This window comes from Cydia amplana, chromosome 20 (genome assembly GCF_948474715.1).
Source record: "Cydia amplana chromosome 20, ilCydAmpl1.1, whole genome shotgun sequence".
Lineage (NCBI taxonomy): Eukaryota > Metazoa > Arthropoda > Insecta > Lepidoptera > Tortricidae > Cydia > Cydia amplana.
Window position 1 is genome coordinate 8,997,747 of NC_086088.1, and position 24,817 is coordinate 9,022,563.

At 39.9% G+C, this 24,817-nt stretch overlaps 1 protein-coding gene across 1 annotated transcript in view; it reads right to left on the bottom strand.

Moving 5' to 3' along the window:
• Positions 1 to 3,247: 3,247 nt before the first annotated feature.
• The window catches only part of LOC134657532 (disintegrin and metalloproteinase domain-containing protein 12-like), a 93,831-nt gene continuing 72,261 nt past the window's right edge, over positions 3,248 to 24,817 (bottom strand). The window contains exons 10-18 of the mRNA XM_063513108.1: positions 23,096 to 23,297; positions 21,841 to 21,981; positions 21,119 to 21,237; positions 20,580 to 20,740; positions 18,386 to 18,483; positions 14,752 to 14,866; positions 13,392 to 13,487; positions 8,773 to 8,902; positions 3,248 to 5,506 (exon numbers count right to left, since the gene is read on the bottom strand). Coding sequence (XP_063369178.1) covers positions 3,298 to 5,506; positions 8,773 to 8,902; positions 13,392 to 13,487; positions 14,752 to 14,866; positions 18,386 to 18,483; positions 20,580 to 20,740; positions 21,119 to 21,237; positions 21,841 to 21,981; positions 23,096 to 23,297 — 3,271 coding nt within the window. The 3' untranslated portion in view covers positions 3,248 to 3,297. The remainder of the gene's footprint in view (positions 5,507 to 8,772; positions 8,903 to 13,391; positions 13,488 to 14,751; positions 14,867 to 18,385; positions 18,484 to 20,579; positions 20,741 to 21,118; positions 21,238 to 21,840; positions 21,982 to 23,095; positions 23,298 to 24,817) is intronic.

The following is a 24,817-nucleotide window of genomic DNA, read 5'->3' on the forward strand; positions in this document are numbered from 1 at the left end:
TTGTATTTACATCTAGTTATGTACTTTCGAGCTCACTTAGCAAAACCTATGGAGAAACAGAATTAACACAGGGTGTTATTATTATACAATTTACCGTTATGTTATTTCTATTTTACCATATTTCACAAAAACACTGGGTTTAGGTCAAAATAAAATAAGGAATTCTTGAACTAAATATTTGATACAGCTATACTTTTCTAACGATGAAAGGTTCTATCCTCCTAAGTCGCGATGTCCTTTTAAAACGACAAACACAAATCGAATTTAGAACTATAAAAAAGTTCCAAATTCAAAAATGCAAAAATTGTTCTGGGACTTAGGTCAGGAGTCCGCTGTATCTAATGATTAGAATAAGGTTAGAAAAGTGTAGATTAGATATGTCAGTGATAATAATAAGGTTAGAAAAGTATAGATTAAATATGTCAATAAGCAAGAATGTACCTAATAAAATTAGGTATTATTCTTTCAATACTCAATTCAATACTCCAAATAATATAAATGCGAATACTTCACCATTCTTCAGTGCAATTTACTAATATCATTGACATAGATATCTAGGGACTGGCTTTACGGGCAATAAAAATGAGGCATGACAGGGGCCAGTACAGCGGTGTGAAATCGCTACAACGCGATTGGTTGATGAATTCGCATCACGCGCGCGATTGGTTGACGAGTTCGCATTACGCGCGCTATTGGTCGCAACTAGTCGCGTTAGACTGCACGATTGGCTGGAATTCGTGGGTAACACCGCTGAACTAGTACGATTTTTAGTGCCCCATTAGCCAGTCCTTAGATATTATACGTCAATGACTAAAATACAGTCACATTGCTTGCCATTTATATGTCTGTAAATACTTATTTCGAATAATATCTATAATCAGCTAAAGCATCACTTCAATTTCTTCGACGGGTTCAGTCTTCATAAGATATCGCCATAAAAGCCAAAATAATCATTAATTTCTAATTTAAATATAATATATATACACATTCATTAATAAATTGTATTTTGCTTCCATAAATTTTATCCTTATATTTTTAATCCAAAAATCAGAATTTGATTGATTGAAAAAAAAACGCTAGTTAATACTTTAATTTGTCTACATTTAAATTTATTCCGTTGTGTAACCAAAATCAGTACCACAAATTGAATAAGTATTTTTCATTACACAATGGAATATTTAAATTGCAGAAGAATAAGGTCTTAACTAACTAATCTTTTAAACCCCATATCTTAATTTAGTCTCCTGTTGTGTTACATATCTTGCAAGTACTAATTTCGATGTAATGAAATATAAATTATGTAATAAGAATTTACTTTCCATTTTGTGACGTCACGTCAGCACCATCTGATTTGTACATATACAACAATCTGGCAGTGGAAATTGGAATATAACGACTACATGAAATGTACTACATTTTATAACCATTTAGATATTGCTACTACATATTTTAAAGTTACATTGAATCTCACAACACATTACATGTATCATGCCACTATAAAATATAGTTAATTGCAGAATACAACTGTCGTATATAAATAACGATTTATTGCCTTAGCACCAGACTGAGGATGGAAAAAGAAAGTAGACATGGAAACATAATGTTACTGTCACCAGAGACAACAGTTCATAAAGACTGGTAATCTCTATAGAAAGTTCCGAATTGGTGTCTATTTATCTGGACAAAATATATGAGATTGATAGCGACTTTTGTAGTGAGATTATCAGTATTATCTTCTTATATATATCTTTGCTATCACTTTATACTTTTTTTTTAACAAACACACATCTAAATTTATATCTTCAACTCACAAACGTTACTTATAGTCTTTATAAAAATACAATTAAACCATTTATTGTATGTACGACATTAAGACACTTCATGTTGAAAATCACAAACGCGAAAGAAAATATACAAAATTACAATTAAATTATATACAGAGATCTCTTAAACTATCCTATTTTCGTATGAATTTTACTGCCCTAAAATACGTAAAAAATCGCCAGGATGCAGTACAAATCCATACAAATCTTAACCGAAATATATTAAGACGTTTATACATTTTAATCTTAATATCTATTCGTCAAAATGCTTTTCCACTATCAAAATATGAACACTGAGTTTAAATAGGCTATATTACATTAAAATAATGTCAAATATGGTTGATATTACAAAAATATTCCGTTAATCTAATAACGAAAACTAATTTATAGTATCTAGATACCAAAACTACGTATACATACATATATAAATCAATAATGTAGTCTGTGTTTGTTAATTCAAGTTTGTATATTTATTTTGTCAGAAAGTGACTTTTTTGATATAGAATTAATTGAAATGACGCCTACATTTTATTAAAGCGACGAGCGACAATATTCACTTTTTCACAAAAGGCATAAAACAAGAATTAATGTAACTATTGTAAAACTAGCCTTTGTGTAGTTAGATTTTAGTTTTACACATATCACACATCTTATAAGATAATACCGGCTGTAGCACATCATAATGTGGCATGTGGCGTAAAAACGTTGTATTTAAATCTATTGCATTATATAACGAAAGTCTTTGTTGTTACACAATGTATTTAGGTGATTAAACATAGGTAGAAATTATTGATTAATACGTAAATGTAATTTTAGTACCTAGGAACTATGAAGAATTAAGTAGAATTGTCTGTGTCGGTCTACTTACTATCAGACTAGATGTATTTTGTTTCTTAGCTGCCACTTGTTTTCTTACTTATTATGTATAATTGTATATGCTACAAGTCATTCACGTCGTTTTGCAGAGATACAGTCGCGCTTCACCGTTGATGGTTTAATAAAAACAGTAAATACATATTCCATTGTGTAACGAAATTTACCTATTATAATAAATACTCGTGACAAATTGGAATCAAATAAATTGTAGATAAATTAAGACTCAAAGTCAATGGACAAAGTTTCGTACATAGTTAAGGCTTAATTTAATACATTATACATTGTGTAACATATTGGTAACACAATGGAAATAATTTGTTAATTTATTAAGGTCTTCATCTTCAAGTCTGATTTTATTTATTAGATTCGCACAGCGCCGGCTACTGTATCGATGCATAAATTCCAGTCGCCATCAGATATATCGGAGCGGCCGAGGTGCTCAGAATATCTGAACACGCACTCTAGCGCCTTGACAATAGAGGCGTGTTCAGATACTTGTGATCACCTTGGCCGCCCCGATATATCTGATGGCGACTGTACCTACTTGTAAATAAAACTGCTGAAGCTAAATACAAAAAAATAGCAGTTTTCCTTAAAACTATTTCTTAGCTACCGGCTCTTTGCCTATCGATTTTCTATTTTCAAACTTCTGCTGCAAACTAGCCACGTTTGACGGTTTAGACGTCAACCTACTAGCGTTAGGTTTAACATTCGAGTCTGTTCTTTGCAAACCCGTAGGTTTAGGGACAACTTTAGGTTTGTTTTTATTAATGTTGTCCGCTATAGCAGCTATGTTAGAGTCTACTTTGGAATTTGTACGGTTTATTTGAGGTTTTACATTAGTGACCGGTTTGAGTGTAGTTTTGATTGTTGGTTTTTTATCGACAGCCGGAGCGGGCCGCAAAGGCGGTCTATTGTCGTTAGGTTTGGCTGTGATGCTAGGTTTCGCGGCTACTTTCGGAGTATCACTTATTTTATTGTTGTTTATAACGTCAGGGGCTTTAACAGTTTTGTCAGCCACAGCACAGCTTGACACCACATCTGGACTGTTAGTTATTTTCTGATTTATTTTATTTGCAGCTTTAGGTGACTGTGGGACTGTTTTGAAAGTCTTCAAATTAGGGGGAGTCACCTGTCTCGCGAATTGTGGTATTTTTGAGTTCGCTTTTGGAGAAGGCGGCGCTTTTTCTTCCTGCTTATTTTCCACTTTACCTTTATTCAAGTACGTAGGTACATTAACCGCCGATGGATGTAAGTATCCACTGCTAGTGGTAGAAGCGACACTTTTTCCTCCAGAGTTGCTGTACACGCTTTCCGGGGCCGTGTTCATGTACGTGCTATCTCTGTCACCCTCATTCGCTCTCCCTTTCTTTTTTCTCAAGGTCGAAGCTGAGTATATAGAATCAAAGTTCCTGTTTTGAATCTCGTCAACGATTTCTCCAAGGAGACCCATGCTTTCTGTGCTGCCAGAATTACAGGAGATGGGTTTAGGAGTGTTGTATCCTACTGGTGGTGCTTGGGGTATCGTTTTTATAGGCAGAGGTACCCCAGGGAGGGGTTTCGAATGTTTCTCGGGGCTTTCCTCAATAATAGCATAGATATTATCGCCGGATTCTTCGTCTATATGAGCGAGAGGTGCCTGCTTTTCTTCTATACAGTCGACATAGTCTGTTTGTTTAAGATCTATCGGTTTAGGGTTCTGGTAGACTGGAGTTTCTTCTATAGGTGCTGGCGGGGGTGGGGCGGTTGGTCGGCCTACCCCTGAAACGGGTCGCGGGGCACCTGAGGGTTGCCTCATGGAGCCAAAGGTTTGTAAAGGCGCTTTAGGCACAACCGGCGCCGCTCTCATACTTTGAGTCCTGTTCACGAACGCTTTAGGATCATCCGCGTCCTCAGAATCTGAGACAACCGGTACCGTAGCTACTGGGAGTTCGATTCCCTTCTGTAAAATTGGATTTGATATCTGCAGGTTCCTCAGAGCAACTTTATCTACTGCTTTTGGTACTTTTATCTGATGAATAGGGTTTTTAGGGAGGGAGTGGCTTCTTTCAACCGGATTGCGTTCCTTTTCCTTCGGCTTGTCGTGTTTCAAGAAGGATGCTATCCTGTTTAACGATATACCTTCTTTGACCTTTTTAGGTTCTTCGGGGAGCGGTTTCTGGGGGACCGTACTCGCGTGCATACTTAATGGTCTCTTTGGTAAATCTGGGGACATAGTAGGAACATTCGGGGCCGCTCGCACCGGGCCTAAAGTCTTCGAGCCGAGCGGGGATATCAACTCCTTGGCCGTACAAGTGGAGGCTTCAAGTATAGGGCTGGATATGACCGGGCGAGACGGCGGGGTCGCCATGACGGGGGGCCCGTCTTCCCTCTCAGCATTCATGAGCGCTTTTATCCTCTGGACGGAGCTGTTGGTCCTTTTAATAGACGGACTGGTCCTCGGGCTGTTTGGAACTACTGGCAAAGGCGGCGCGCTGCGCAGAACAGGCTTTAAAACGCCCTGATTGGCTAAATTGTTACTACTGCTGCCGCTCCGATGTACAGGTGTTATCTTCGCGCTTTTGACCGGTTCCTTGGCCTGTTCCTTGTCCTCCTCTTTTTCGATAGGGGCGAGGGAGAAGCCCTTGAAGTTGCCGAAGAAGTTGACGGGGGGGTGGAGGGGCGGGGGGCTGGTGTTGTCGAGCAGGCTGGAGCTGTCGTCGGCGCGGGGGGTGGGGGGTGGGGGGGGGTGTGGCGTGAAGTTAGCGGCGAGTTTGTGTGCGCCGAGGGAGATGCGGTGCTGGAGGCTACTCTTCGGTGATTGGACCCTGCGGGGATAATAATTGTGTTAGTTATAGGTGGCAAGATATTGGCAGAATATTATCTAGTTATGATCCCTTTACATTAGTTTACATGATAAGAAGAAGTTATAGTTGAATATCAGATACGGACATTTTATGCTGTCTATGGGCCCTGCGGTGATAAAAATATTTTCATAAAACGCTGAAAGTTGAATTTTAAAATATTCCTGAATAATGAGAGATATCTCATATCCGACCGGGATAATATGACCCAACGTGCGTAAAATCCTAAAATAGATGTTCAGCTTCGAAATTAATTATAAAACTCGTAATTTTTTTCAACTGTTCTAATATTTAGCTGAAGTAAAAGAGAAAAAAAATCATTTGTACATGCTAATTTTTCCTAGATATTGTTTTCCACGTCCACATGAATGTGAGTTATATTTAAAGACACCCATTATTACCTACATTACAAAATTCGATTACAATGATTTCCAAATGACATCCTTATGGCAATAAATCTGTATGGCAATTTCAAGTTACATTTTAAACACTTGTTACCACATGCATACATATAAATGCTAATTTATTAGTACTTAAAAATATTTACAGAAGTTACTCGTTATTAAAGATGTGTTAAAGAAACATGCGATGTCAATTAATTTATTTTACAAATAAATACATAAAATTCAAACCAAAAACAGAGTTAGTAAATGAAAACGTTTTGTAAAACAATGAACTCACCAAAATGCAGAAAATCAAACCACCAACTAAAGATATATTAAATGATACCAGTTTTATTTTATTTAAAATTATTTTTTACCAAGAAAATATACAGGTTTCTAAACATAACATTTGGAAGTTACAAAATACACGTGTTGTAAGTTGCAATATGCCTATGTAGTTGCAAGTTGCAATATTTGTAATATTTATAATTTGGGGTTTAAATAGTGATTATTAAAAAAACTGGTAACATTTTTAGGAAGAAGGAAAAGAAGAAAGAGAAATGTTATAAAATTTTAATACAAAAATATATACAGTTTTAGTAAAAACATTTGTAAATCTTTGGAATAATGACTAATTTACAGTGAATTTCGTAGGTAATGTTAAAGCTTATCTTTATCCACATTGATAATAAAATAGTTATAATACAATGAGAAAAACCTTTTTAACAGTAAAGAAAATCGTTATCGCATTATAAGTTGAGGTCTCGCATACAACGTCTATCTAGCACAATTAGGGTTTGCACAACGGATCCGAAATGTATGGGAACATCCGCGGATCCGGATCCAGATAATTTCATACATTTCGGATCCGGATTGCAAACCCTAAGCACAATTTAAATTTAATCTCTGTTCTTTTTTCATACTACCGTTAACTGTTTAAGTAAAATATCTGAGTGACCGAGCTTCGCTCGGAAAACATATAAAAACTCGAAAATGCGCGTTTTCCCAGAGATAAGACCTAGCTAGATCGATTTTTCGCCCCCGAAAACCCCCATATAGCAAATTTCATCGAAATCGTTAGAGCCGTTTCCGAGATCCCCGAAATATATATATAAATAAATAAATAAATATATAAATAAACAAGAATTGCTCGTTTAAAGGTATTAGATAGATACCTACCATTCGTTCCATTCGTCTCAACTTAAAATGCGGTAACTATGTCTTAAAAGATAATTCGGACGACAAGCCAAACCACAAATCCCACAAAACATGCATGGTGACTAAGTTAACTTTTTACATTAACTATATTTGTATATCCAGAATTAGAAAGAGTAAACTGGGGCCGTAGCCAAGATGACAATCGTTTATCGACAAAGGCCAATCGAAAGTTAAAGTGTATCGGGATGTAACAGATACAAACGTAAAGTCACATGATCAGTTCCGCACATTATTTGAAGCTTTGATTGGCATTTACTATAAACGATTAAGCTTATAATGTCTGGGTGCCTAGCGTACGAAACGCAACTGTTTCCGTCGCACTAATATGGAAGAGTGATAGAAATAGACGACTACGCTACGCCACGGAGTGTTAACGATTTGCACGTTGGCTAGGCTCCCTGGTATGTACACCTCCTGCGATTGCGCGAACTCGGATTACACGCATTTGGGACCTATTTATTAGGTATTAAAACGATTTCCAGCTTGTTGGGAATTATTCATCGAAAAATCTACCTAATCTAAAAATTCAAATACTTAGTAAGGCCCTTACAGTCGCGGGCACGTATTTTACGAGATCGTTTAAACTTACTTCTTATAACTTGCTTCTCAACCATATTATTTTTAATAATTGTCAGTTTACTCTTCCTTATTGTGGATATTACTGTAAAATATCGGGACTAGAACTATACGCCCACAATATAAAAAAATAATCTTTAGAGAGCTAGTTTTTTCAGGCGTTTTCAAGCATAAATGTCTACAGCACATGTACAAACAGCAACACTCCTAACTATACATCGGTGGACCTTATTACAAAAGGCATAAGATCCACCGATGTACAGTTAACAGTGTGGGCGATGGTATGGTCGAGTTCACAAACATTTTTACAAGCCAATGTTGCAAAAACAAATGAACACAACCTTATTTTCAGTATCCTAGAGGCGTGTAAATATGTATTGGACTGTACACTAGTGTTTTAAGACTGGCATTTAGCTCTACTTCCAACTATTTCTAAAGCACTATTTAGTAACTTTACGTAGCTTAGATCTCTGGTTCACAAGCTCATTGGTTGTAGAAGCGAGACCAGTGTTTATTACCTCCGGTTTAGGTTTACTATCGCCTGGCAACTTCGGTATCACATTAGGCTTAGGGCTAACACCAGGCTTCGGGCTTAAATTAGATTTTAGTATTATAGATTTTTGTGCTGCCACCGGTGATTCAAAATTCTTTACAATTTCTACCTTAGATTTATTTAGGTCATGAATATAATTGGCGTTATTTTTTGTCAATTTCTTCGTTAAAACCGCTTTAGGTTTAATTTTAACATCTAATTTAGGAACAGCATTAGAATCAGCAATAACAATATCGTCTTTATTTATTTTCCGACCAAATTTTCCAGACTCTATATTTTTCTTATCATACACAGTTTTTTTTACTTGCACAGAAGGGGCCGTTTTTTCCGCATTTATAACACTAGATATATTCGCATAATGCGGCGTTTCAACTAGCTTATACTTAGAACTACTAGCCTCTTCTACAACCAACTTGTCCACACTAGTTTTCTTATCATTATTCAGCCATTTACTGAATGTAGTGAAGTTAGGCAGGGCCATGGAGGGGGTGTGTACGTACGATTTTCGGGGTTTCTTCCACCAGAGTAGAACGTTGTGTCGCGAGTAGTAGACCAGGAGTAGTACCAGCAGGATGCCTGGTATGATCCCGAGGAAGATCACGTACATGACCACCATGAAGTTCCTTTGGACTGTGGACAAAATAATGTGAATGAGTATTTTTTAGGGTTCCGTACCCAAAGGGTAAAAACGGGACCCTATTACTAAGACTCCGCTGTCCGTCCGTCCGTCCGTCCGTCCGTCTGTCACCAGGCTGTATCTTACGAACCGTGATAGCTAGACAGTTGAAATTTTCACAGGTGATGGTATTTCTGTTGCCGCTATAACAACAAATACTAAAGACAGAATAAAATAAAGATTTAAGTGGGGCTCCCATACAACAAACGTGATTTTTGACCGAAGTTAAGCAACGTCGGGCGGGGTCAGTACTTGGATGGGTGACCGTTTTTTTGCTTGTTTTGCTCTATTTTTTGTTGATGGTGCGGAACCCTCCGTGCGCGAGTCTGACTCGCACTTGGCCGGTTTTTTAATTACTAGCGACCCGCCCCGGCTTCGCACGGGTTAACAAATTATATTATCCAATATTATTATGGAATAATAACATCAATAAATTGCTCTGATAATTAGCTTAAGATAATTTATAAGTATGTTACGATTCATAAGTGCTTGTTGCTAGGCCTACATGAATAAAGATATTTTTGACTTTGACTTTGACTTTGACTATACATAAACCTTCCTCCTGAATCACTCTATCTATTAAATAAATATCCGTTGCGTAGTTTTAAAGATCTAAGCATACATAGGGAAAGACAGCGGGAAGCGACTTTGTTTTATATTATGTAGTGATAACTATAATGAGAATGAGTAAAAAAATACTATAATAAAAACAGCGGGTATTTCGTGGTAAGTTTGACGAAATATAAAGTGAGCTGATGTCTTGAACAAGTTAGAACAAGATCGGTGCACTTTATATTTCGTCAACTTTACTATTGCTGCTTTTCTAGTTACTCAAAAATTATCTCTTAGACAGACATACTAATATGTATTGGGACTGGTTAGATCATTTTCCCAAAATCATAATTTACCTGTAGCATAATTTCTATTCGCATTTTTTCCTATTCTTAATTTACACCAGACGCATTAATTCCTAACATGATTTTTCCATCCGCATTTTTTCCTATTCTTAATTTACACCAGACGCATTTATTCCTAGGTAAAATTTTTCTCATCATTAATACTTTCCAAGTCGTTTTAATCGTTTTATTCGCATTCTTTTTATTTCTTAGGCGATAATATTACCATGGTCCCACTGCACTGCTTCTTTTCAAAAAAACATTTAGTTTACAACTTAGCTAGCGGGGCTCCTAAACTAAACACATTAATTAACTCACACTTATAGACGGGTCTATCGCGAAATTTATTTTATTACCTTTATTTACCGACGTTTCGAAACAGGTTTCACTGGTCGTGGTCAGTTAGCCGCGACCACGATCAGTGGAACCTGTGTCGAAACGTCGGTAAATAAAAGTAATAAAATAATTTTCGCGATAGACCCGTCTATAAATGTGTGTTAACATGTGTTCAAAACGCGAAAGTTTTCAATATTATAAACACATTAACATAAAAAATAAACTTAAATAAATAAATAAATAAATATTATAGGAAATTTTTACACAAATTGACTAAGCCCCACGGTAAGCTCAAGAAAGCTTGTGTTGTGGGTACTCAGACAACGATATATATAATATACAAATACTTAAATACATAGATAACAACCATGACTCAGGAACAAATATCTGTGCTCATCACACAAATAAATGCCCTTACTGGGATTCGAACCCAGGACCGCGGCTTCACAGGCAGGGTCACTACCCACTAGGCCAGACTTGCTTTGCTTAATACAATTTAATGTGGTTGGCTGGCCGTGCGTGGACCTTATCTCGATATAAGATCTACGTTTGGTTAGTTGAGTGTGATGCTGTCCCGCAAGATAGATTTAAGATACATACATGTAAGTAAATTTATGTTCCTAATGCTAATGTGAGGTGGGGAAAATACTAAAGAGACAGTTAACAATAATTTTAATGTTTATAGAATAACCAAAATTCCAATCCATATATATTTATCTATACATATAGTAATTGTTTACTTGTTACATGTGTTCGTCTCCATTAATGTTTCGATCCTAGGTACCTACAGCTTTAGTCACCTCGTCATCATTTAAAAATGAGTCAATTCTCGAGTTTATTATATGATATATCCGTATATCCTTATGACTTGCAAGTCTATCCATTTTTTTTATATATATTTATTTAAGACGTCACTTTACAGGTTTTTTTTTTACATAAACACTTGAAGTGGGCATTTTATATGCATCACTTTTGGCAAGGGTACACAACGCTTTTATACACGTGGTCGGCCGACCTTAATATTTATTTATTTATTTGGCTCAGGATACAAGGATATTTTATTTTTGCGCGCGCACACATACATATATTTCTATTCACATTCAGGCAGTTCTTTTAACACTTCCTTACATCATAACCTTCCATGTGTCCAAGGTGTCTCCACAATTGATACTCGACCGAATCATGGTCAGACATCCAAGGATTCCGTGCCTGCCTTGTATCCTGGCGTACCCTTGTTAACCTAATCGCCCAAGGCCGCCTCTCGGGCCACCGAAGATGCGATAGGCATATTTAATTCTTGTAACAGCCTGTTATTAAATCTTCCTTACAAAACAAAACTTTCAATACTCGATCAAATATCACAGACACCATGAAAACTTCAATATATAAGAATTTCAACAACTCTTAGTTGATCAGGCCAATCGTTCTTTGAAAAACTTATACAAATCAGTGTTCCCAACAACTACCTATCTTAAACGCCATCCAAAAATCAATCAAATTCCATCTTGCCATTTAGAACTCTGAAACCAAACCAATCAATCAATTCACAATCAATTTACGTATTTATTTTACCTCTACAGTCTACACTACCTATACCTTTCTAAGTACACATGCAATACCAACAAACGTTTAACGATACATCCATCCATATACTCCATCATTGAAACAAACCAAATCATTATTTTTCCAACATAACTATAACTTTTCCACCTCGTAACTTTGTATCAAAATGTCACATCCGTATTCAATTGTCATGTCAGATACACATTATTATAAAATAATAACAAAATGATAAGTCCGGTACACTAATTCTTTAAAACTAAAATCTTAAATACAAACATAAACATTGATGTACTAAAATACCAAATCTATATCATGGTTAAAAATAATAAGTACCATTATGATTATAATTTAAATAATCTAAAACTGTGCACATTGCTTCATTTTATGACACCTGTGACTGAAATTTGAGATGTAATAACATACTCTCTGCATACCAAACCGTTTATGGGAACGCTTTTGCAACGCCGTGCTATATTTGTATTGTAAGTACCTAATACTCGTATAATGATTTACAACGAATGAAATATAAATATTTTTAATTATTTTCGGAACGTTATAAATGACACAATTATATAAATTAAAAAAAAAAAACATGTACACATGGCTGGAGAAACACTGGTCAAATGTATATATAAACTTAGGTCACATTAAAAAAAACTATTATTATAAAAGTGAGAAAATATATAAGTATTTTTTTGACTAACCGTCCTTTTAACCCTTTAAACTTAAAGTACTATATTTTCACTACTAAAACAAAAAAAAATAGTTCAAAAGGTTAATCAACAAAGAAATTAAAATTCTAAAAATATTATTTACGTACCGACAACCCTTATTAAAAAAAAATTATAATCACAACCTAGCCAATCAATTCACGTTAAGCACTTCTCTGTTTGCGCTGTTGTCGCCGAACTCGTATTGTACCTCCTGCCCCGGGCTCCTGTGCAAGGACACCGACAACTCCCGGCTGCATACTATCCCAAATCGTTTATAATCACTGTCCGTTTTTTTTCAATCACCGCCCGTTTTTAATTTTAAGTCCAGTCATCTTGTACGTACGTAAAAACTCGTGAAACACGTTCCATTCAATTAATACAATATGTAGGTATTTTAAAAGTTCACTTCTTTACTTATTTGAGTCACTCCACTAAATGATTTTGCAATGTTATTCACATAGTCTATTTATAACTGTTCGAGCACTTTCTCAATTTTATGTGTTGATTTTAAATATCAATTAAACAAGGTCACATATTAATTACTATCTTCTCTGGCTCATCAATCTCGAACTTCACTGGCTGGCGCGGCGCGCCGCCAGTGCAGCGCAAGGCCGCACTGGCAGGATCGCCATGTGAGGTTGGGCGTTAAAGGAAAACAACTAGCTTCGAGTATAGACGTATAATGCCCGTCAAATGATACATGTGTAGCCTTATATACTCTAACACTGTATATGTGTGGGTAAGGTATAGCACACACTACACTAACTTGTTACTATTAATAATTAGTGTACCTAATTTAGCTTAAGATTACTCTAGAGCGCACCGCCAACAAACTGTCTCACAGTTGGCGAAACATTAGATTAAGGTACTAAAATGCTGTATTTTTATGTATAATTAAAAAAAAAAAAAAGACCGGTCGTCAAGTTAATACTCACCACTAGGATCAGTAGCAGGGCCCGAGTCGTGGGAGCCCCCGGGGCCGGGCAGCGCGCACAGCGGCGGCGCGAACCCGGCCTCGCAGTGACAATTCCCTGCAACACATATTTCGATTATGTTCAACTGGGGCACTAAAACACTAAAAACACTAATTTGTAACAACAACACATAAAACACATTTTTTTTTAAATTTTTGACTCATTTATTATTAACTAGCGACCCGCCCCGGCTTCGCACGGGTTAACAAATTATACATAAACCTTCCTCTTGAATTACTCTAATCTAATATCTATGTAGTGTATAGAACTATAGATGCTCATGTACGTGTATTTCAATGCTATATAATCAATTATCTTTATGAATAAAGTTTAGTCTTATTTAGAATCTGGTTGTATCAATACACCTCCCGACATCCATCCTCATATCTATTAAAAAAAACCGCATCAAAATCCGTTGCGTAGTTTTAAAAATCAAAGCATACATAGGGATAGACAGACAGCACGAAGCGTCTTTGTTTTATACTGTGTAGTGATGGCCTAACACCCCGCACCCTAGTTGAGCTATAGCAACCTTACTCACCGGCAGGAACACACCACTATTAGTACCAGGGTCTAGTGTTATTTAGCTGCGGTTTTCTATAAGGAGGTATTTTCCCAGCTCAACAAGGGTGCGGAGTGTTAGCAACGCGCATGTAACACCTCTGGAGTAGCAGTCGTCCATAGGCTACGGTGATCGATTACCATCAGGAGGGCTGTAAGCTTGTTTGCCCCCGACGTAGCATAAATTGTATTTGTACTATTTGTTACTTCCCCAGGTCAACGAGGGTGCGGGGTGTTATGGTCGGCAACGCGCATGTAACACCTCTGGAGCAGGGATGTTGCGAACATCCGCATCCACATCCGCAACCGCGGAACTTCCGCATTATTTTCAACATCCGCATCTGCATCCGCATCCGCATAAAATCGATGTGGAGCTTATGCGGATGCGGATGTCGAACAAGTCGGGACAGGAACGCCTTAGAGGCGGCGTAAGTGCTAGGTAATTTCGTCATTACCTATAACGAAATCGTCTAGACTCTAGATCCAGTAAAGTCGGCCAAGTTACTGTTTATTAAATATAACGCACCTATATTCTTGCTCAAATACTAAACGGTTCGTTTTTTTTTATTACAAAAATACAAAAAATGTAATATTTGACGTTTTCTCAGTACCTAATCTTGACATCCGCATCCGCATCCACATCCGCGGATGTGAGCCTTTAAATATCCGCATCCGCATCCGCGGATGTCAAAAAATCTGCATCCGCAACATCCCTGCTCTGGAGTAGCAGTCGTCCATAGGCTACAGTGGTATTGGTTACCGTTAGAGTTGCAGATGCCGTGTCCGGAGCAGTTGGAGGGGCACACGGAACCCTCTCGCGTCGCCATGGCCGCTCGCACCTCGTCCACCGGCACGCACTTCTGTTGCATACACATCTGGAAACATTTCATTATTATAGTATTTTTTCTACTCCCGTACTTTTATTTGTCATTTAAAAGGTCGTACACACACCTTTAAACCCCTATGTTATAGTTGTCAAGACAAGTCTTTAGTCTATTCCCCAAAAAAGTATTTGTGCATACACGCAGTATCTTTTTGGTACTTTTACGATACTTCGTGTAATCACCACTAAAAAAATATTGTATGAAATACATTGTTGCCAACCTAATTTTAATTGTCATCTCTGTCAGATGAGTACTAACTAGTAGAAACAATAAAATTGCTTTAGAAATCAGAAACGCGCATGTGACACCCGTAATATAGCAAGACCCATAGACTACGAACACCGCTTAGCGTTGCTTGTTAGTCTCCATAGGCTACTGTGGCCAAAATCGAGAAAAAACTGTCCAAAATTGTAATTTAACTAAGAGCAAGTACCAGGGCCTCATGAGTTACAAGAAGGTGTCGCTGACCAACCGGCCGTGGGGTGCGGGGCGCGGTGGCCGGGTCGCGTATTTTAGCTGTATACTTTTGGTTTGTTTACCTACATATATGTCCTATATGATTCCACTTGTTTAAAGTATTATTTTTGTTGAATGAAAAATATTTTTTAATTTTTTTTTTCAAAGTAAGTGCTTGGTCGTAGAAAAAGTATTGTATGCAACGTTGTTTAACTGAGTCAAAAAATACTCGTGGCGTCTTTATTAACAATTTTCGGCTTCGCCTCAAATTGTTACTCACGCCACTCGCCTTTTTTGACCCCTTTTAAACAACGGTTGCATAAAATACTATTATGCAACCGTTGTTTAAGAGAGGTCAAAAAAGGCGAGTGGCGTGAGTAACAATTTGAGGCGAACCCGAAAATTGTTAATAAATACGTTACGAGTATTACAACGTTGCATACAATACTTTTTCTACGACCAAGCACTTACTTTGAAATAAAATTGTAAATTTAACAAATATTTTTAATTCGAGAAGTAGCAAAAATGGAGGGTACGGGCGGGAAAAGAATGAACGAACGAATGAAATTAAAAAAAAACATGTCTATGGTTCACTTATTTGACAGAGATGACATTTAAAATAAGGTTGCCAACACTGTATTTCATTCAATATTTTTTAAGTGGTCATTACACGAAGTATCGTAAAATCGCCAAAAAGATACTGCGTGTATGCACAAATTCTTTTTTGGGCCATAGACTAAAGACTTGTCTGGACAACTATAAGGTAGGGTTTTAAAGGTGTGTGCACGACCCTTTAAATGACAAATAAAAGTACGGGAGTAGAAAAAACCTATTAACCTAACTCTAATGGATCTAAATGTGCCAAACAAAAAACAACCCAGTTTTAAAATTAGAATTGTTTTTTGATACTTCTTGCTGACTATAATTTTATAATGTCATGTAAGGTAAACGTACTGGTGCTCGACGCGGTACCAGTACATGTCATCTTGAAACTTAAGTCATTGTCAATAGAGGTGACAGCAGGGTGCCATCTATTGGGCATTAGCGTGTCGAGCACTAGTACGTCTACCTTACTACAACACAGTGGTATAGTGAAAGTTTTCAGAAGATTACGTGTCAGGGCTGTCATTTAGATTTTAGATCGAAGTTAGGTATTTTCATCTCAACTGTCTTATTCAAGTTATGCACATCCATATTGTGGATATATCTTATACCTTCAAACGAGCAATTCTTGCATATTTATTTATTTATATATATATATATATATTATTATTTATTTATATATGTATATATCGGCGAAGGATGGTCCTAACGGCGGTGGGCGCGTGGGGTAGTACCTAGATGTATTACTTCACAGCCAAAATAGTAGGTATGCTACCAACGCATGAAATAAACATTCGGACTCATTAACCATACTAGTGCCTACTATTATTTCAGTACTAAATAATCAAAATAAACGATCTTACGATGGAATCGGATTCAATAAAAATAAAAAGATCACATGAAATCGTTCAAATCTTTATTTAAGTCAAACTACACCGGCTCCAACCCTACACCTCTGACCCGAGAAGATTTAACCCGGCAACAAACTCGGCGGGACACATCTTTTCAAAACAACACATAGTTTCTTTATTTTACAAAAGTAAGCTTATAATGGCACATAAGAAATCAAAATAACACTTGGAATAAAACACTTAGCTAAACGGTTAAACAACGTGAGAATCTATAAGCTTTCAGAATAATCCTTCAGGTGTAAGCCTTCAGGAACGTAGCGAATTAGGCACGAGCTTGGCTAACGTCCGATCTCTAGCGCGGTCCGATCAAGAAGAAGGAAGCCAGTTCCCGCGGCGGAGCCAACCGCTCCCGCCTCCAATTCAAGTTGGTAAACCTGCCTGACCAGTCTACCAACATAACGACAAAAATGCCTGCCCGTGCCTACGTTCACTCAAGATAGGTACACATCTTGACGTTCCAAAGCCTGTTCAAAACCTGTCATTTTAGTTCAACAATACGCCAAACATTGCTAATCGATTTTATACAGGCGTCTAACTATGAACTGTAATGCTGCAATACGTCTTTCTGGTGTCTCGCTCCGACATATATATATATATATATATATATTTCGGGGATCTCGGAAACGGCTCTAACGATTTCGATGAAATTTGGTATATGGCGGTTTTCGGGGGCGAAAAATCGATCTAGCTGGGTCTTATCTCTGGGAAAACGCAAACTTTTGAGATTTTATATGTTTTCCGAGCAAAGCTCGGTCTCCCAGATATTATTATGGATATGAGAATGAGGTTGTAGTAGTTTAGTATTCATATTTATTAGGTACTTCATATTCTATTAATTTGAGTGATAATCAAGCATACCTATAGGCGTATAGGAGATTTATTCATTGATATAAACATTGTTGAGGTATGAAAACAAAAGATATGGTCGAAGAAATTAATATTAATAATTAATTACCTTATTAACTCACATTTATAGACGGGTCTAACGCGAATTTTATAAATACCGACCCGTCTATAAATGTGAGTTAATATGTGTTCAAAACGCGAAAGTTTTAAATATTATAATTAATACCTTATCTAATTTAATTTTTAACAAGCAGAAACGTCTGCGACCGATGCTAGAAAAAGTAGAAAAATTACTGTCTCGGGTGAGACTCTGGAGAGGCCGTGAGTTCAAGTCTCAACCAAGACAGTAATTTTTCCACTTTTAAATTTAATACAGTGTATGTATTGTATTAAATTTAAAAGTGGAAAAATTACTGTGTCAAATACATTATATATTTCAGGATATTTCTATACTTCCTTTTTTTTTAGGATTAGAAATTTGGTAAACAATCTTGATGTGTCTTTTAATTGAGAAACACATTTTAAAAATAAGTTACGGTAAATATGTAACAATTATGAATCTAATACGATCTTTTATAGTTCTGCTTTCATAAGTAATAGTTATTGATTTTTAAAAAGTGTTTTTCAATTAAAAGACACATCAAGATTGTTTACCAAATTTCTAATCCTAAAAAAAACGAAGTATAATGCCTACCTTATCGGGTCCACACTTAGCACCATCGGGTACGAGACCGGGATCCACGTCGCTGAGACCAAGATCGATGATCACAGTGCGGCAAGGAATTATTATACCTGCAAAAATAAACACAATGTAACTTTGGTTCAAAATGTTTTACCGTATCATCCCACACAGTAGGGTGACATAATACGTGTAGTCAGCTTTAAAAAAAATCTTTTTTAGACATTATTTTTTCATTAAATACACTAGGAGCCTGTTATCCTTCCCAAATTTGACCAAAAATAAAATGGCGTCAATAGGGAATATTACGCGAAACTCTGCGCAGGGGGCGACACTCCCACAATAAGTCTAACAGTCTTGCATATTCGAGCGATAAAGAGGCAGATAGCTGAGATAGCCGAGTTTCGATTTCGCGTTTCTTTCCCGATAGGCCTTTTGTAAACAAACCGCCTTGATGTATCAATGTCATATTTGATTGGAACAATTTAAGGTAAAGTATGTATAAGTTACTCTATGGTTTACTAAAGTCGCTAGTGCTGCACTCTGGCGGCAAAACATTGCAGTAATACTCCCTATTTACTGTATACCACGGTGAGTAGTGAGTTTAAAGTTGTGCGCTTAAACTATACCTGTAAGCCGTAGGTCAACATTTTGTCCCTGGCATGCTATGGATATAGGTACACTGGTATATCAGACCCTGTTAGCATCAGCTCATTGTGGACCTATAACTCACCGTTGTTGTTGATGAAGGTAGCCGTGAGTACTGCCGCGTTCTCCATGCCGAACTCGAGCCGCTCGTTGAGATGGCGACACTGCAGCATGCCGCACATCACTGGTTACGTTGTATATAACTCACCGTTGTTGTTTATGAAGGTAGCCGTGAGTACTGCCGCGTTCTCCATGCCGAACTCGAGCCGCTCGTTGAGGTGGCGACACTGCAGCATGCCGCACATCACTGGTTACGTTGTATATAACTCACCGTTGTTGTTGATGAAGGTAGCCGTGAGTACTGCCGCGTTCTCCATGCCGAACTCGAGCCGCTCGTTGAGATGGCGACACTGCAGCATGCCGCACATCACTGGTTACGTTGTATATAACTCACCGTTGTTGTTGATGAAGGTAGCCGTGAGTACTGCCGCGTTCTCCATGCCGAACTCGAGCCGCTCGTTGAGATGGCGACACTGCAGCATGCCGCACATCACTGGTTACGTTGTATATAACTCACCGTTGTTGTTGATGAAGGTAGCCGTGAGTACTGCCGCGTTCTCCATGCCGAACTCGAGCCGCTCGTTGAGATGGCGACACTGCAGCATGCCGCACATCACTGGTTACGTTGTATATAACTCACCGTTGTTGTTGATGAAGGTAGCCGTGAGTACTGCCGCGTTCTCCATGCCGAACTCGAGCCGCTCGTTGAGATGGCGACACTGCAGCATGCCGCACATCACTGGTTACGTTGTATATAACTCACCGTTGTTGTTGATGAAGGTAGCCGTGAGTACTGCCGCGTTCTCCATGCCGAACTCGAGCCGCTCGTTGAGATGGCGACACTGCAGCATGCCGCACATCACTGGTTACGTTGTATATAACTCACCGTTGTTGTTGATGAAGGTAGCCGTGAGGACTGCCGCGTTCTCCATGCCGAACTCGAGCCGCTCGTGGAGGTGGCGACACTGCAGCATGCCGCACATCACTGGTTACGTTGTATATAACTCACCGTTGTTGTTTATGAAGGTGGCCGTGAGTACTGCCGCGTTCTCCATGCCGAACTCGAGCCGCTCGTGGAGGTGGCGACACTGCAGCATGCCGCACATCACTGGTTACGTTGTATATAACTCACCGTTGTTGTTGATGAAGGTAGCCGTGAGTACTGCCGCGTTCTCCATGCCGAACTCGAGCCGCTCGTGGAGGTGGCGACACTGCAGCATGCCGCACATCACTGGTTACGTTGTATATAACTCACCGTTGTTGTTTATGAAGGTGGCCGTGAGTACTGCCGCGTTCTCCATGCCGAACTCGAGCCGCTCGTGGAGGTGGCGACACTGCAGCATGCCGCACATCACTGGTTACGTTGTATATAACTCACCGTTGTTGTTGATGAAGGTAGCCGTGAGTACTGCCGCGTTCTCCATGCCGAACTCGAGCCGCTCGTGGAGGTGGCGACACTGCAGCATGCCGCACATCACTGGTTACGTTGTATATAACTCACCGTTGTTGTTGATGAAGGTAGCCGTGAGTACTGCCGCGTTCTCCATGCCGAACTCGAGCCGCTCGTTGAGGTGGCGACACTGCAGCATGCCGCACATCACGTCTTGCGCTGCGCAGCGCCGGTAGATCTGGTTCACGCGGTCGTAGCCGCAGTTGCCGTGGCTATAAAACGGAGCATTTTAAGGGAAACTACAGAAATTATAGATGGGATGAGACATGTTTGAAAACCATTGTCTAATGGGCTTGGCAACTGTCAATGGTTTGCATAGATGGCGCCATCATAGCTTGCTCCTTTTTCTATGAGATTTGGCTTACAGGGCATCCAGGGTATAAAAAACAAAAATTTTACACAATTCTAGGGATTGACAGGGCAAGCTATGATGGCAGTACTGATAATTCCGCTACTCGATGCTAGATGTCGACACTGAAAATAATAGTCTTTTTGGTACCAAAACAGATGTATACGAGTGAGCATTCTATGTATTTTTTTTGTCTATGGTATAGGCGACAGAGTGAATCTAAAGCTTGATGAACACTTACTCATCGCCCTTTATGTTGGAGTTGTTGTAACACTTGTCATCGGAGGAAGCGCCCGTGACGCCCCACAGCAGCCTGCACTGGTCTGTGTGTGACCGACATGAACCACGCACGCAGTAAGCCTGGAAAAAGATATTTAAATGGATAATATAGTCTGTCAAGCCATTTCCGTCAGTAGAAAAAGCGGCAAATTTAAAAAATGTAGGCGCGTAAGGTAGAACATTTGAATTTCGCGCTTTTTGCTACTGACAAACTTGTTTGACCGGCTATATTAATAAACACTGAAGAAAATCAACCAGACTTCCAGAGAACAGATCGCATTTGAAATATACTCTTCTAGCTTGTATTAATTGACAAATAATTTTATTTCTATTAAATGAGTTGCAAATTATAAATTCAGCAGATTATTCAGAGAGATTTTTTGCAGATTTAGCTTGTATTTCGCTTTCTGTGTATTTTTTCTTAAGGTGCACAATCACTTCATAGTATAAAACAATAAAGTCGCTTCCCGCTGTCTGTCTGTCCCTATGTATGGTTACATCTTTAAAACTACGCAACGGATTTTGATGCGGATTTTAATATAGATAGAATGATTCAAGAGGAAGGTTTTTAGTAAAGAATTTTTACTTACTTACTTACACTCTATAGTCATATTATTTGACAGTTTTCTATTAACATCAACCAGGTGAATATTGCTGGGTTATTTCGATAGTCTCAGAATGTACCTGGTCTCTCCCGCATAGCGTGGCGTCCATCTTGTGAACGTCATGCGGACAGAACTGCGAATGGCCGCTGCAGTACTCGGGTAAATCACACTCGCGGTCGGCGGCGCGGCATACTGTACCCGCCGCTTTGGGACGACACGTCTGGATAACAAATTGGTACAATAAATATCACTACATAGTATAAAGTCGCTTCCCGATGTCTGTCTGTCCCTATTGTGTGCTTAGATCTTTAAAAATTCAAGAAAAAAAGCGCTGGTGGCCTAGCGGTAAGAGCGTGCGACTTGCAATCCGGAGGTCGCGGGTTCGAACCCCGGCTCGTACCAATGAGTTTTTCGGAACTTATGTATGATATATCATTTGATATTTACCAGTCGCTTTTCGGTGAAGGAAAACATCGTGAGGAAACCGGACTAATCCCAATACGGGCCTAGTTTACCCTCTGGGTTGGAAGGTCAGATGGCAGTCGCTTTCGTAAAAACTAGTGCCCACGCCAATTACTGGGATTAGTTGCCAAGCGGACCCCAGGCTCCCATGAGCCGTGGCAAAATGCCGGGACAACGCGAGGAAGATGATTATGTAGAGTGATTCAAGAGGAAGGTTTATGTATAATGACGTACCGATTGTCACTAGTTTGAGAGTCGTTATAAATAAGCAGATTACCGAGAAACTTACCGTCAGATCGCAGCACTGTCCGTGTCCACACGTGGCGTTGGCTCTCAGAGTGCAGTCAGGTTTGCAACAAGCCGTGCAAGCGCTGCGGTCGCTGTCTTCAGGAGAGTATGCGCCGGGCGCGGTGCCGCAGTCGCACTGCTCGCCTTCCTCCAGGAACCCGTTGCCGCAGGTCGCGCGGGTTTGTTCCTGGAAGTTACCGTGAGATCGCAGCACTGTCCGTGGCCACACGTGGCGTTGGCTCTCAGAGTGCAGTCAGGTTTGCAACAAGCCGTGCAAGCGCTGCGGTCGCTGTCTTCAGGAGAGTATGCGCCGGGCGCGGTGCCGCAGTCGCACTGCTCGCCTTCCTCCAGGAACCCGTTGCCGCAGGTCGCGCGGGTTTGTTCCTGGAAGTTACCGTGAGATCGCAGCACTGTCCGTGGCCACACGTCGCATTGGCTCTCAGAGTGCAGTCAGGTTTGCAATAAGCCGTGCAGGCGCTGCGGTCGCTGTCTTCAGGAGAGTATGCACCGGGCGCGGTGCCGCAGTCGCACTGCTCGCCTTCCTCCAGGAACCCAAGCTGTGCGGGTTTGTTTCTGGAAGTTACCGTCAGATCGCAGCACTGTCCGTGGCCACACGTGGCGTTGGCTCTCAGAGTGCAGTCAGGTTTGCAACAAGCCGTGCAAGCGCTGCGGTCGCTGTCTTCAGGAGAGTATGCACCGGGCGCGGTGCCGCAGTCGCACTGCTCGCCTTCCTCCAGGAACCCGTTGCCGCAGGTCGGGGACTCGGCCAGCTGCGCGGGTTTGTTTCTGGAAGAACAAAAATCTAAGTGTAAGTGTAAGGCCTGAGTGGACGCTCGAGTTGGGCGTGCAGCGGGGCGGGGCGTGCGGCGTGCATGTTAAACAAATGCAAGCGTATAGGAGCGGCCTTAGTGCACGCTGCTCACATCACGCGTGAGCCCACAGCCACGCTGCACGCTCCGCCGAACGCTCCGCTTCGAGCGTCCACTCAGGCCTTACATGCTTTATCGAAGAACGGACGCGATATAAAGTTACCTCTTAACACTCATGGACGCTGTACAAATTGTAAGCGATTTTATAAAAAAAAACGTATGAAACGTGAAAACTAATCCGTTTTTGGAGATTGAAGAGCTGCGACCTGCGACTAGAGGAATCAATTTCTACAAACAACACATTTTACAAGTTTAACCCTTGGGTAATTCTAAGTTTGCCCTATAAGCGCCACTTGCACCATCCCACTAACCCGGAGTTAACCGGTTAGTCCGTTAACCCAGTGTCAAATTGTTATGGTAACAGGTTTAACCGGTTAACCCCGGGTTAGTGCATGGTGCAAGTGACCCTAAAGGGTTAATAAAACCTTCCGTTTTAATAACGAATTCAATCAAATTCTCACTGACAAACTTCAAATCGAAACCACAACCTGCTTGTTTATATTTCATTTCAATATATAATCATCATATATAGGCTTACCTGAGACAGTAGTCCATGCCTCTCTCGAAAGACAAGGCCAGGGACTTGAGACTGCAGGAAGACCAGTGTACCGGCGTCACAGAAGTGCTCGACGGACTCATGATGCACTTCTTGTCGGGACACTCGCAGTCCGGTTCCTGTGGAGATCAGAATAGGCTTACCTGAGACAGTAGTCCATGCCTCTCTCGAAAGACAAGGCCAGGGACTTGAGACTGCAGGAAGACACTGCACCGGCGTCACCGAGGTGCTCGACGGACTCATGATGCACTTCTTGTCTGGACACTCGCAGTCCTGTTCCTGTGGAGATCAGAATAGGCTTACCTGAGACAGTAGTCCAAGCCTCTCTCGAAAGACAGGGCCAGGGACTTGAGACTGCAGGAAGACCAGAGCACCGGCGTCACAGAAGTGCTCGACGGACTCATGATGCACTTCTTGTCGGGACACTCGCAGTCCGGTTCCTGTGGAGATCAGAATAGGCTTACCTGAGACAGTAGTCCATGCCTCTCTCGAAAGACAAGGCCAGGGACTTGAGACTGCAGGAAGACCAGTGTACCGGCGTCACCGAGGTGCTCGACGGACTCATGATGCACTTCTTGTCGGGACACTCGCAGTCCGGTTCCTGTGGAGATCAGAATAGGCTTACCTGAGACAGTAGTCCAAGCCTCTCTCGAAAGACAGGGCCAGGGACTTGAGACTGCAGGAAGACACTGCACCGGCGTCACCGAGGTGCTCGACGGACTCATGATGCACTTCTTGTCTGGACACTCGCAGTCCTGTTCCTGTGGAGATCAGAATAGGCTTACCTGAGACAGTAGTCCAAGCCTCTCTCGAAAGACAGG